General features: G+C 35.5%; 1 protein-coding gene across 5 annotated transcripts in view; it reads left to right on the forward strand.

Moving 5' to 3' along the window:
* COL11A1 (collagen type XI alpha 1 chain) overlaps positions 1-13,792 on the forward strand; it is a 205,414-nt gene that overhangs the window by 79,830 nt on the left and 111,792 nt on the right. For all 5 annotated transcript variants that reach the window (XM_023509793.1, XM_003784099.2, XM_003784101.2 and 2 more), the window contains 9 exons: positions 341-394; positions 506-559; positions 1,014-1,067; positions 2,732-2,785; positions 2,912-2,956; positions 4,111-4,164; positions 4,567-4,611; positions 4,865-4,918; positions 5,397-5,441. In XM_023509793.1, coding sequence (XP_023365561.1) covers positions 341-394; positions 506-559; positions 1,014-1,067; positions 2,732-2,785; positions 2,912-2,956; positions 4,111-4,164; positions 4,567-4,611; positions 4,865-4,918; positions 5,397-5,441 — 459 coding nt within the window. The remainder of the gene's footprint in view (positions 1-340; positions 395-505; positions 560-1,013; positions 1,068-2,731; positions 2,786-2,911; positions 2,957-4,110; positions 4,165-4,566; positions 4,612-4,864; positions 4,919-5,396; positions 5,442-13,792) is intronic.

Raw genomic sequence — 13,792 nt, forward strand, 5'->3', positions numbered from 1 at the left:
CACAGTTTTAAGAATAAAATGAGTAAGTAATCTAGAGTATTTTTAAAATTTAGTATATCCCATTATAATTTTCTTGTTTAAGAAAATTACAGTCATATGAATACATTTAAACAAGAAAATTATAATGAGTAATATGATCTTTCTTTACAAGAAACCATTTAGAAAAATGCATTCCTTTTTTTTGCTTTATCTGTACTTTTACATAAAAATAATTTCCTATGTTTAAGTCATGAAGGTGAAGTTAAGAAGACAACACTTTCAAAAACCAGCTCTCTTCATGTTGTTGAGTTTATTGATCAAGAAATCTGTAACATGATTTAATTATGATATTTTGATATAGGGCCCTCGAGGTGTCCAGGGTCCCCCTGGTCCAACGGGAAAACCTGGAAAAAGGGTATGGCTTATTTTCATTACATATTTTGAGGACATCTTCAATGCACAGTAAATTTGTTTCTCTTTACTCTCTGCTAATCTCCCTGTTTAATGATGTTCTTGGCATTATCAGGGTCGCCCAGGGGCTGATGGAGGAAGAGGAATGCCAGGAGAACCAGGGTCAAAGGTCAGGAGTTCATAGTTGCATATTCAGATTTTGACATCAGTGCACTCCGTAAAATTTTATATTTTCTATAAAATTTCTGGATATGGGCTCGGTGCCTATAGCTCAACCGGCTAAGACGCCAGCCACGTACACCTAAGGTGGCGGGTTCGAATCCCCAGCCTGGACCCGCCAAACAACAATGACGGCTGCTACCAAAAAATAGCCGGGAGTTGTGGTGGGCGCCTGTGGTCCCAGCTACTTGGGAGGCAGAGGCAGGAGACTCCCTTGAGCCCAGGAGTTGGAGGTTGCTATGAGCTGTGATGCCATGGCACTCTACCCAGGGGGACAGCTTGAGGCTCTGTCTCAAAAAAAAAAAAAAAAAAAAAATTTCTGGATGTGAAAGAATATACCAATTTCAAATTATAGGACATATCTAGGCTGGGAATGTGATGGTGACAATGACTGTTTTTTACAGGGAGATCGGGGATTTGATGGACTTCCTGGTCTGCCAGGTGACAAAGGTCACAGGGTAAGATGCATCTATTACTTTTTACCCAGACATAATAGAAATGTTACGAAACATTTTATAATTGATACACTTTTAAAAATAATAAGAATATTAATTTAAATATGTTGATCTATTTAGTAAATTATATCTAATAGACACTTGGAGAAAGATAGGTAAAATTTTACCTGTAGCATCAATGCAAGTTTCTTGATTGCTTTTAAAAACTAAAACACTCCTTGTAAACAAACATAAATTGAGATGGAATCTTTATGTACATGTATGTGGAAAATATCACATTTATAGAAGAGCAACTATGGAGATTTATTCTTATAAGTAGCTTTTTTGAAAATTATCTTAATTTCCCTCTTACATTTTATCTGTGGAAATATACTCAAAAGAAAAAACACCAGTAGGCAGTTTATCATTAATATAACAATGTGCTGGGAATTATATATTTTCTTTTGGATGACATGAGTTTTCAGTCCAGTGGCAGAGCTTATAACTTGCTGACACCAAACATATGACTATGCTGAGTAGCAATCCAGTAAATTTATTTAGTGGAGAATTAAAGAAATGAGCTCTTAAAGAAAGATCAGCTTTTGAACCCCTGGTGGGTTCAAACCCTGCCTCAATTATAGCCCAAGAAGAAGGGAAAAGGGGAGATGGAGGGCAGGGGAGGATGGTTGGAGGGAGAGTACTTGTTGGGACCAATTGGTGGGATGCATCTTATAAGGGTACATGTGAAATGTACTAGGTGTAGAATATAAATGTCTTAACACGATAACTAAGAAAATGCTGTGAAGGCTATGTTAACCCGTTTGATGAAAACATTTCAAATTGTATATAAAACCAGCACATTGTATCCCATGATTGCATTAATGTACACAGCTATGATTTAATTAAAAAAAAATTGCAGGGAGCTGTGGCGGGCGCCTGTAGTCCCAGCTACTTGGGAGGCTGAGGCAAGAGAATAGCTTAAGCCCAAGAGTTTGACGTTGCTGTGAGCTGTGATGCTAGAGCACTCTAGCAACAGCGACCTAGTGAGATTCTGTCTCAAAAAAAAAGAAAAAAGAAAGAAAGCTCAGCTTTGGATCCTCATAGCTTTCTTTACTAGAAGTTAAGAATGAAAGCAGGACAACATTTACATAAATTAGAGGGAAAAAGAAGAGAGAAAAAAATGGAAACTGTACAAATATTTAGCAAAATATCTAGTGTGTGGCGAATGTATGCCATGATCAATACATAATTCTGTCTGTTTTACAAAATCCAGAATTCCTTTCGTACTCTTGAGTTGTTCTGATTTAATTTAAATTACGTAGAAGTAGAATATTTTTAAATGAAAATTACCAAAGCGTTTCTATGTTTGAAGAGATCATTAGCAATATTATTTTCTAAATGGTTTCACTTGTAATAATTAAAAATATCTGAAAATTATTTTAGGTACTTATTTTATAAAAAACTGTTGCATGGAAAATTAAGGTGCTATCTTTCCTAGCATACGAATATGTAAAGCCAGTTAAAGTTGTGAAAATATAATTTATCTGTGAAGTGTGGCAAGGTGAGTCAATAAAGCATAAGTTCTTCCTGCCAAGTGCCCTGTTTCATTTGGTCAGGATGGCTACCTCACAGACTTGTAAACATTCTGCTTATTTCATATGCTAATCATATTCATGTTTATTCAATAGGGTGAACGAGGTCCCCAAGGTCCTCCAGGTGCCCCTGGTGATGATGGAATGAGGGTATATTAAGACTTCTTTTCAATTTTTAAAATAAGTATTTAATATTAAAACATAAGAGAACAAAATCATGTTGAAATGATACATCGTCTAAATGCTCTATCCCCATATTCATTTTGTCCATGACAGGGAGAAGATGGAGAAATAGGACCCAGAGGTCTTCCAGGTGAAGCTGTAAGCGGCTTTCTTTGTTTCTTTTTAAATAACATTGCTGTTTCTGAGTGATAGTGTCTGGTTCCACAAATAAAAAGCAATAATAAACGCGGGTAAACATCCCAGTTATCCTTGAACTAACCAGATAATTGTCATGTGAAAAATTACAAAGAAATACAGAGCTCTTCTTTGGCTGTAGAGAAAAATCTTAGAAAACTGAGAGGAAAAAAATGTGGAATGTAACAGCTTTAATGTGAGAGATGTTAACATGCGCCAAATCATTAACTTTTCTAGTTTTTGTCACTTTCTTTTTTGGCCCCCAGCATCAATGGCTCGTCACATATTTATGTATTTAGGACAAATGAATATTATTATCAGAAGACAGAAAAGAATGAGGCTCTTAATATATACCAAATAGAGGAATTGTATCATTTTCCTCCACCAACTATTATCACGGAGGAAACTGAACTGGGAAGGGGTCCTCAAAGTTAGATAACGAAAGAACTTGGCTGGACACAGGCCTCCTAATTTCAGTCTTTCTTTGCCACAGTCCTCCTGCCTGTCAAGTCAAATAGTTCAAGCCAATAGAAGAGACCATAAATTATTATGAGATAGTCTTCTCTAGAGAAAGAAAAGGGAAACAGGAGGCGGAGGAGGACTAAGGAGAGGAAGAGAGAGGAAGTGTAAATAGTAATATTTTGAGAAGCCTCTCAAGAATGCTTTTTAAATCCTCATACATCGTTCTCCAGCTGTCTACTTCTGTCCCTCAAGATGGAATTTTCCTAAAGTAAAATAAATAAGAGTCAAAACAATTCCATTTGAATTGTCTGATTCAATAATAAGATTCAGTGTTAGCATTCCATAGTGCCTTATTTAAAGTATTAAACTGTCTCTTATTTTAAAAATTCTCCTACCTGCTGCCTATGTAAATGTACAGAGTCTGTGATACACAGTTTAGGTACTAAAGACTCCCTGTTCTCCATTTTGGCTTTGAGATCAGTATAAACACTGGAGATTTGTGTTTCGTAATCGTGGTATTTTAAACATCACTTTCAGAGTGTTAAGAGAAGCTATGCAAATATTTGTACCCCAAACATTACCTTGGATTTCTTCAGAGGAAGAGGTGTGCTTTGAGGGTATTTCTTCTGAAGATATCTTCTGTTTTTTCTTTCTAGGGTCCACGAGGTCTGCTGGGACCGAGGGGAACGCCAGGAATACCAGGACAGCCTGTATGTATGACTGGACACTCTGAGGGTTTTCTAGGGAAAGCCTGTGGCCAAACTCATTATAGCCGACAGGTCATCAGAGTTCTCAGGATCCAGCCAGGTGTTATGTTCTAAGATGTCATGATGCCACCTCCCGTCATTCTCTCCCTGCTTTGCGTGTGTTATTTCCCCCTCTTGGTTACCTATTTTATTGTTTTCCTGTTAAATCTCCTGCATGCCGTGGAAAATGTGGCTAGATGGTGTCCAGTATGGACGTGGATAGCAGAGTATAGGTGTTGTCTTTTTCCCCATTGCCATTAAATTCTAAGGTAATTTCAAATCCCTTTAAGGTGTCATGCTATTAGATGAGTCTTCTTGGTTTTCTGGCTTAGAATCTGAATTTGTATATTATTTTCTTCATTGAAGGGTATGGCTGGTGTGGATGGCCCTCCAGGACCAAAAGGGAACATGGTATGGGGCAAATGTCCATAAAATAATTCATCTTTGAATCTGAGCACTAACAAACAACTTTTAATGCTAAATCTAAACTAAAGATTTCTTACATTTTGCTAAAGACATTAGTTACTACAACCATTAATATTTTGTAATGCTTTCCAAAATGCTTTGAGGGAAAACTGATTTGGGGGCTATGTCTCAATTGAAAAGACAAAACCTACTTTGTGACACAGCCCTATTAAAGACTCTTTATATTTTCCTATGGCAGGGTCCCCAAGGGGAGCCTGGACCTCCAGGTCAGCAAGGAAACCCAGGACCTCAAGTAAGTCTAAGCCAGGGGAGCTCCTTTGAAATAAGGGCGGGGGGGGGGGCACGATGGCTATCTAATCAAAGGGAAATTGACAGCCTCAAAGTTTTCAATGTATGGATAACAGTGTTTAAAATGTGACTGTAGGAAAATATCTATTTTCCTTTTTTTTTTTTAATTTGAGCAAACTTACAGAGGGTCTCTTTTTTTTTCCTAGAGAAAAATGAGTCATTCAGCGCTTAGAGAACGCTAGGGCCAATAGCCACACCTGCAGGAAGGGTTCTGAACGGCATTACAGTGCAATCCCTTTGCAAAAAGAGGAGCTTGTGTACAACACCTTATCACGTTCCAAACTCCTCAGGGAGAATGGGGGGTAGACATAGATTTTTGTAATTCATTTCACGTGCAACAGAGAGCTGATCATTTATGGTATTTTAAAAGTGTATCGTTGTGATAAGACACCTGATATATGAAATAAATTCTTTTAAAATAGGGTCTTCCTGGTCCACAAGGTCCCATTGGTCCTCCTGGTGAAAAAGTAAGTTACTGTGTTGTTCTAATAATGCCTGATGAACAAGTTTGGGGTTCACAACCTTAGGCGGGTGTGAGGCCTGCCTTCTGTTTCTGTCACACTATCTAGATGGCTCAGCACCTAGGAATGAATCTACAGTTAAACCTTGACAGTATAGTGTGGGTAGAATTTATTCATGTATCTTTAAACCATGAGTGATAAAATTTCAGAGTTACCATTTGGACAGCTTTCAATTATGGCATTCTCAGCTATGTTAATTTCAGAAAGACCTTAGTATGAGTGAATGTTTTCTCTTTAGTTTGGTTGTCTTTCCTTTCTCATTATTTGAAAAATATAATTAGGTTAGCTCATGATTAAGGAGGTTGTAGCAAGATCTGATTAAGGGAAAATTGTGAAGTCGTCCTTGTCATAATTTCTCACGTATGAATGGCAAATGATGTTCTTGTTAATAACTCCGTGTCTGGCTCAAAACAGGAGTAAATCTTTAATTAAAGAGATGTCTTTTCCCCTCCTCTGCCAAATTCCTTGAGTCATCTGTTGTTTCCTGTAGTTATAGCACATTTATTAGCTGGTTCTTTTTATCATTTATTCTCCCCTTATTTTTGTTGACTTCTATGAGCATATCATGTTTGTTTTTTTTTTTTTTTTAACAAAGCAATAGTAGCTTACTGTGGCATAATTTACATGCCATGAAAATTCACTGGTTTTAAAAGCACATGTCCATGACTTCTAGTCAATTGACAGAGGTGTGCCACAATCTAAGTCTTAGAATGTTTATACCACTCCAGAAAAATACTTGTGTCTGTTTGCAGTCCCACCCTCAGGGGTAGCAACAACGAATCTGCTTTCTATCTCTATGGATTTGACTTCTCTGAACGTTGCATACGAATGAAATCCTTAAATAAATTTAATATATAGTTTTAGTGACTTTTATATGTCTTCTTTCGTTTAGTATAATATTGTTGAGGTTTATCCATGTTGTAGCACACATACATCAGTACTTTTCTCCTTTTTGTTACCTATTAGTATTCTGTTGATTATATATGCCAGGTTATGTCTACCTATTTAGCCATTGATAGAATATGGGTGGTTTAATCTTTTTTGGCTCTTGTCCATAAAATGGTACTTCTGCAAGTATTTACATATCATTCTTTGTGTAGCTAGGCTTTCACTTCTTTCTAGTACATACTTAGAAATGAAATTCCTTGGTCTTATGATAAACTTATGTTTAACATTTTAAGAAGTTTCTAAAACTATTTTTCAGAGTGGTTGTACCATTTTTCCCTTGCCATTAGCAGTATGTAAAGAGTATTACTTTCTCGACAGCTTCACTCATATCTTGTTATGGTATATTTTCTTGATTAGGTCAGTTCTTGTTGCTATGAAATGTATCTGGTTGTGGTTGTAATTTGCATTTTCCTGTGATCACTGGTGATGTTAAACATTGTTTCATGTGCTTCTTGGCCAATTCTGTAATCACACTGGCAAAATAGTTATTCATAATCTTTGGTACTAATCTAATTGGGTTGTTTAATTTATTACTGATTTATAAGAGTGAATGTACCAGATTGAAGTGCTTGTTAAAGTACCTTGTTCTGTGCTTGCTTTCTATATAGTTGCAGATGTTTGGTTCTAAAGGTTATTTTAAAGCTTTACTTTAGATCAAAGGTTTTTATCAGGGACTTTGTAATATTTTAGATTAGCTCATCAAAAGCATGCTACATTTATTATACATTATACTTGAAGCATACACCTGTTATTTTTTTTGCCAGTATTTTATCATCTATGCACTGGATTATTAAAAAGAATTTATTCTTAGGGAAAATTGTTATGTTTGAATTCCCCTTGCTGAACCAGGGGTAAAATTCAGGACCTAGTTCACTGAACTCATAGTGATATGAAGAGAGCTGTAGTAAGTATATACCGTCTCTGTCTCTGATCTAACATGCTCAGCTTGTAGGTTCAAAGACAGTCTCTTTCCATCAAAAGGAGAAAGCAATTCAAGAACATGAAGGAAACATCTTTTAATTATAATGTATCTATGCTATACATTTTACATTACACCTGTGTTAAAATGCACTAATTATTACTTTTCTATATTTATGATAATCTGTAAATCCTAATCTTATTTGGCTCAACAATCTTGTCTCCCTTGACTTGGTAAATAGTTATTAAAAATTATATCATGATATGAGTATAATTTAACTAATGTCATTCATTTTTGATATTCAAGAACTTTTTAGGGAATTTGTCCTACATTATTATGTAACCTGTGCTTTTGTTGTGTTTTTGATAAAATACTTCATAAAGTTTACTTTAATGAACTAAAACGGATAACACTTGGCTTTATTCTGGGTTTTAAAAAATAAAACCTATGAATATTTCCTATTATTTATGAGTTTAAAATTTATATAATTCACTTATTAATTGCTTTACAGAAAAGAAATGTTGGTTAATTCTGTAACTCTACCAGACTGCAACACTGTCACATATAAAACATTATTTAATTTAACTAAACTCTCTGATGATATTTTCAGAAATTCTTTGAGAATGTAGATACATATATATATATATATATAAATTGTTTATCTTGTATAAGCACTCTAAATATTTGCCATTTTGTTAAAATAAAAACTACGACATTTATTCAATTTTAATACTCTTTCTCTATGGAAACAGCAACAGTTAAGAGGGCAGACAAGCCATTCTGCTGTCATGAAACTTCAATTCTAAAAGAGATAGAATAATTTCCATCTGAGTTAAAAATCATCCTACATAGTACAAGAGTTTTAATAATTTTAATAATTTTAATAATTTCAAATATATGATGAGACAAAAAAATTCATGTAATATTGCCCACTTGGTCATTGCCATCCAAATATCACTTCTGCTGATAATAACGATTAATATAGTAGTTCCTTGTACATTGCATTTTGTTCTAAAAAACTAAGTGTATTGTCTTAAGAACAAAAGATAATTTAAATGAAAAGGTAATGATACCATTAAAAAATAACCATAATTTTATTAATAATAATTACATAGTGTTCAGTTACTTGACTGAATATAATTTTGCAGACTGGGGAAGGGGATTGAGATTTTTAAGTTCTTTAAATGAAATGTAATTAATTTCAGTTATAAATTCTAAATGATTCAATTTAAATTTACCTTAAAGGGTTTTCCATTTGTTTTATATTGATTTAATTGAGGCTTTATTGTCAAATTCTGTAATGTTAGCCAACTTGTATACAATGCTAGACAATTATAAATCGAGCTGTGATAAATGTGCAAATGTCTTTATGATAAAATGATTTTTTTTTCTTCAGGGTAGATGCCTAGTAGTAAGATTTGGGGGGTCAAAAAGGAGATCTAATTTGAGTTCTCTGAAGACTCTCTGTACTTCTTTCCAAAGAGGCTTATTAGTTTGCAGTCCCCGCAGTGTAAAAATGTTTCTTTCTACAACTCTGCCCTCATCTGCAATTCTGGGACTTTGTGATGTTGGCTAAGTGATATCTCAGGGTGGCTTTCGTTTGGATTTCTCTGATGATTAGGGATGATGAGCATTTTTTCATATGTTTGTTAGCCCTTTCTCTATCTTCATATTTCTTGCCCAGTGATAGATGGGGTTGTTAGCTCCTTTTTGGTTCATTAATTTGAATTCTGTGTACATTCTAGTTATTAGGCCTTTGTCAGATTCTCAGAAGGGAATTACACCTTTGATTAGCTTTTCTATGTGGCTGTTTTTGGAGTATATAAAGGCTACTGATTTTTAAACATTGATTTTATATCTTAAGATGTTACAGTATTTCTTGATCACTTGTGGTTGAGTCTCTGGGGTTTTCTAAGTATAAGATCATGTCATTGGAAAAGCGTGAGAATGTGACATTCTCTGCCCCCATTTGGATGCCTTTTATAGCCTTCTCCTGACCAATTGCATTGGCTAAAACATTCAGAACTATGTTGAATAATAGTGGTGATAGAGGATATTGTATGTAGTCTGGTTCCAGTTCTAAGTGGAAAGCTTTCAGTTTTACTCCATTCATATGACATTAGCTGTGGGTTTGCTGTAGATGGCTTAAATCAATTTAAAAAATGTGCCATCTGCATCTATATTCTTAAGTGTTCCTATTACAAAAGGATGGTGAATTTTATCAAATCCTTTTCTGCACCTATTTGGAGGATCATATGGTCTTTGTTTTTGCTTCCATTAGTATAGAGAATTACATTTATGGATCTGCATATGTTAAATCATCTTTGTACCCCTTGGATGAAGCCTACTTGATCATGATGTATAATTTTATTAATATGTAGCTGTAGTCTTTTGGCTAAGATTTTATTGAGTATTTTTGCATCAATATTAATTAGTAAAATTGGTCTGAGTTCTTCTTTTTAGTTGGGTCCTTTCCTGATTTTGGTATCAGGGTGATGTTTGCTTCATAGAATATGTTAGGAAAGGTTTCTTCCTTCTCAATATTTTGGAATTAATTCTTCAGTATAGGCACAAGACCATCTTTGTAGGTTTGATAGAATTCTGGTGTAAAGCCATCTGGTCCAGGACTTTTTTTTTTTATTGGAAGCTTTTATCATTTCATCAGTCTCTGTGCTTGATATTCGTTTGTTCTAGAGATCTAATTCTTCCTGGTTAAGTCTATGGAGATGGTATGATCCCAGGTATTGATCCATTTCCACTACATTGTCCAATTTCTGGGCATAGAGCTTCTTGTAGCAGTCAGAAATAATCTCTTGTATTTTCGGGGTATCTGTTGTTATTTCTCCTTTTTCATTTCTGATTGAGGTTATTCGATATCTTACTATTATGTTTCTGATTAATCTGGTCAAATGTTTATCAATTTATTTCCTTTTTTGAAGAAAAAGCTTTATGTTTCATTGATTTTTGAATGAGTCTTTTTTTTTTTCAATTGGATTTATTTCTGATTTAGTTTTGATTATTTATTTTATTCTGTTGGGTTGAGATTGGATTGCTCTTTCTTTTCCATTTCCTTAAGATGATTCATTAGGTTGTTGATATGCTCTCATTCTGTTTTTTGGATGTAGCCCTATAATGTGAAAAATTTCCCTCTTAGGATTGCTTTTGCAGTACCCCATAGGTTTTGATAACTTGTAGTTTCATTGTTGTTAGGTTTGTGGAATTTAATCATTTCTTCCTTTATTTCTCTTTAACTCAACTGTCATTCAACATGAGGTTTTTTAGTTTTCATGCCTTTGTGTGGGGGTAAAAATTTTTGTTGGAGTTGTTTATTGCCTTATGGTCTGAAAATACGTATAATTTTGATTCTTTCAATTTTGTTGAGGTTTTATTTGTGACCTAGGGTATGATCTATTGTTGACTATGTTCCAAGTTCTCATGAGAAGAATGTAGTATATTTCTTAGCTTTGGGATAGTGTGTTCTGTATATGTTTATTGAGCTCATTTGTTTTAACATTGCATTTAAGTTTCTTTTATCTTTGTTTAGTTTCTGTTTAGATGATCAGTTGAGTTCTATCAGAGGGATGTTAAGGTTCCTAGCTATTATGGTGTTATAATCAATCAAGGTCTGTTTCATAAATCTGGAAGCATTGGGTGCATATTATTGAAAATTGAAATGTTCTCTTGATGTTTTGTTCCCTTGACTACTATGAACTAACCAACTTTGTCTTTCTTAACTTTAGTTGCTTTAAATCCACTTGTATCTGAAAATAAGACAATGACCTCTCCTTCCTTCTGATTTCCATTTGCCTGAAATCATTGTTTTCCTAGCCTTTACCTGAGACTTGTTTTGTCTTTCAAGGTTGGATGTGATTTCTGGATACATCATATGAATGGCTTGGGCTTTTTTGTTCATTTGGTCAGCCTATGTAACTTCAGTGGGAAATTCAAGTCATTAACATTTATTGAGAGAATTGATAAGTGTGGTGTAGTTCTATTCATTTTATTTTGTGTTTAAGAAGTTAAAAGTATTTGACCATTCTCTTCTGGTTTGGAAAGTTTCAGCTGAGAAGTCTGCTGTCACCCTGATGGATCTGCCCCTTTAGGTCAATTGGAAATTATTCCTTGGCTGCTTGAAGAATTTTCTCTTTCATCTTGACTTTGGACAGGTTTATTACAGTGTGTCCTGGAGATGCTCTATTTCTGTTGAGATGACCTGGAGTTCAATATCCTTCTAAAGGGAATGTTTTGTAATCTTTAATGATGCTTGGGGAGTGTTCATTTCTGATATCCTACAGTAGGGCTTCCATTTCTTTGGGACAGTCTTCTTCCCTTTTGGGAAATTCTATAATTCGTATGTTTGAATGCTTTGTGATGTCCCATAATTCTCTGAGTGAATATTCTTTCTCTCTCTTATTTTCTGCCTCTTTAACTGCCTGGGTTAACTCAAGTGCTTTATCTTCTAGCTCTGAGATTCTCTCTTCTCCATCATATAAAATGTTATTGATACTTTCTACTGTATCTTAAAGTACCCCAATTGACTACTTTAAGTCTTTAGGCTCCCCCATATCATTTCTATATTCTATTTATCTTTCAAACAATTTTCCGTTTTGTTTTACCACCTTGTTGTCAATTCCCTTTATGTTTTTTGCCATCTTTATTTTCAATTCCCTTTCTGTCATTTCCATTAATTCTTTATAGGTGGACTCCTCTGCTACCTCCGAATCCTTTGTGAGGAGATTTGCTCTATTCTGGTTTTTCATGTTGCCAGAATTTTTGTGTTGACTCCTCCTCATCTGTGTTTTCTTTTTGTTCACTTCTTTTTCCTATTTTTTCCTTCTCACTACCTTCTTGGTTTAAAATTGCCTTATCTCATATCTTAGGTGTTGAAGTGGCCTTTTGGTATAAGGCCAAAAGTAAGATAAGGGTAAAGAGTGAGAAGGAAGAAAGAAAAGAAAAAGATAAAGAGGGAAGGAAACAGAGAGGGTACAGAAAGAAAGAATTAAAGAAAAGGAGAGAAAAAAACAGTAGAAGTGAAAGAGAGTGACAGGGGAAATGGTGGTGTTCGGTAGGGTGCTTTAACCACTTCTGTTGCTCTAATATTTTGGGGGCCTAGGCTGAGTGGCTCCCTTGAAACCTGGAGCTCCTTACCAGCCTGGGCAAAAGCAAGACCCCACCTCTGCCAAATATAGAAAGAAGTGAGCTATATGTCTCAGTGGGGACCTACGAATACCTTCTTTCCAAACGCCAAAGCTAGTGGGACACCCAAGTCTATGAGCTTGTGGACTCCTTGAGCCAGATCAAAGCTATGACCCTTCAGCCCTCAGAAAAGAGAAAAAAATATATATTAAAAAATTAAAAATATATTTAAAAAATTAGAAGTGATATTGTATAAAATAAAGAAAAAAGGGTCATCTTAGTTGTTGTATGAAAAATTTATGTAAAGCAGAAAGATAAAGCAGAAAAATCTCTGCCAAAAGAGAGAAATAAAAAAGAAAGGAAGAATAAAAGTGGTAAAACACCATAAGAAAAATGGAGGAGCCCTTGCTATTGAAAATAGTACAAATGAAAAAATAAATATGGACCCAAACAAAAAACACTAAACAACAACAATAGAGAAAAAAAAGAAAAGGAGAAAACTAAGGAAAATTTGAAAAAATAGGCAAAAATGTAAAACAATATGTGTATGCGTGTGTGTATATTGCAATATATTGCTTAGACATCTGGTGATGCTATGGTACTAGGAGACAGAGAATACATGCTGGATTTACTGTATAGAATAAGGTCAGAAGCCACTCTTGAGTTGCAAAGAAGACAGGATCTTATCTACCATCTTTACCTTCCATCTCTCTCTCTTCTTTGCGTCTCATCTCTCTCTTCTTTGCCTTCAATTTGGCCCCTGAATGGTGAACTTTGTCACCATTCAGTCCCATAGGACTGAGATCCAAAGCTTTCCCCAGACTTCCCAGGAGGCCCGTCAGACAGTGCTCCTGACAGCAAAGCAGCCATCCTGGGGGGTGTGAGAGCCATTCACATCACCCCAAGGATAGCCATTCAAGCTCAACAGGCATGCCATAGCCAGTCTGCACTAGGATCCCATGAACTATTCGTCCTACTCAATTGGTCTTTCCACAATGATTGGCAACCTGCCAGCCAGCAGCCAAGACGATGGGAGAATGATCCTGCCTAGCATTCAACCCCAGCCACCAGCTGCTGTTGGAGTCTACTTGCTGCTCTAGTGAGCAGATTATTCCAGAAACAAAGTATCGCATGACAGCCCTTTCTTGTCTCCAGACCTCTATGGCAAAGCCAGCCAACCAGCCTTACCAAGTACCTGCCTTCTGTGTCGGTTTTCCTCAGCTCCAGACCTCCCTGTTGGCTCCTGAAGCCTCTTGCTGCTTCACGGTGCCCCTGAAGTGATGGTTCTGTGCAG

Source organism: Otolemur garnettii, unplaced genomic scaffold (assembly GCF_000181295.1).
Source record: "Otolemur garnettii isolate 467f Iridium unplaced genomic scaffold, OtoGar3 scaffold00010, whole genome shotgun sequence".
NCBI classification, from domain to species: Eukaryota; Metazoa; Chordata; class Mammalia; order Primates; family Galagidae; genus Otolemur; species Otolemur garnettii.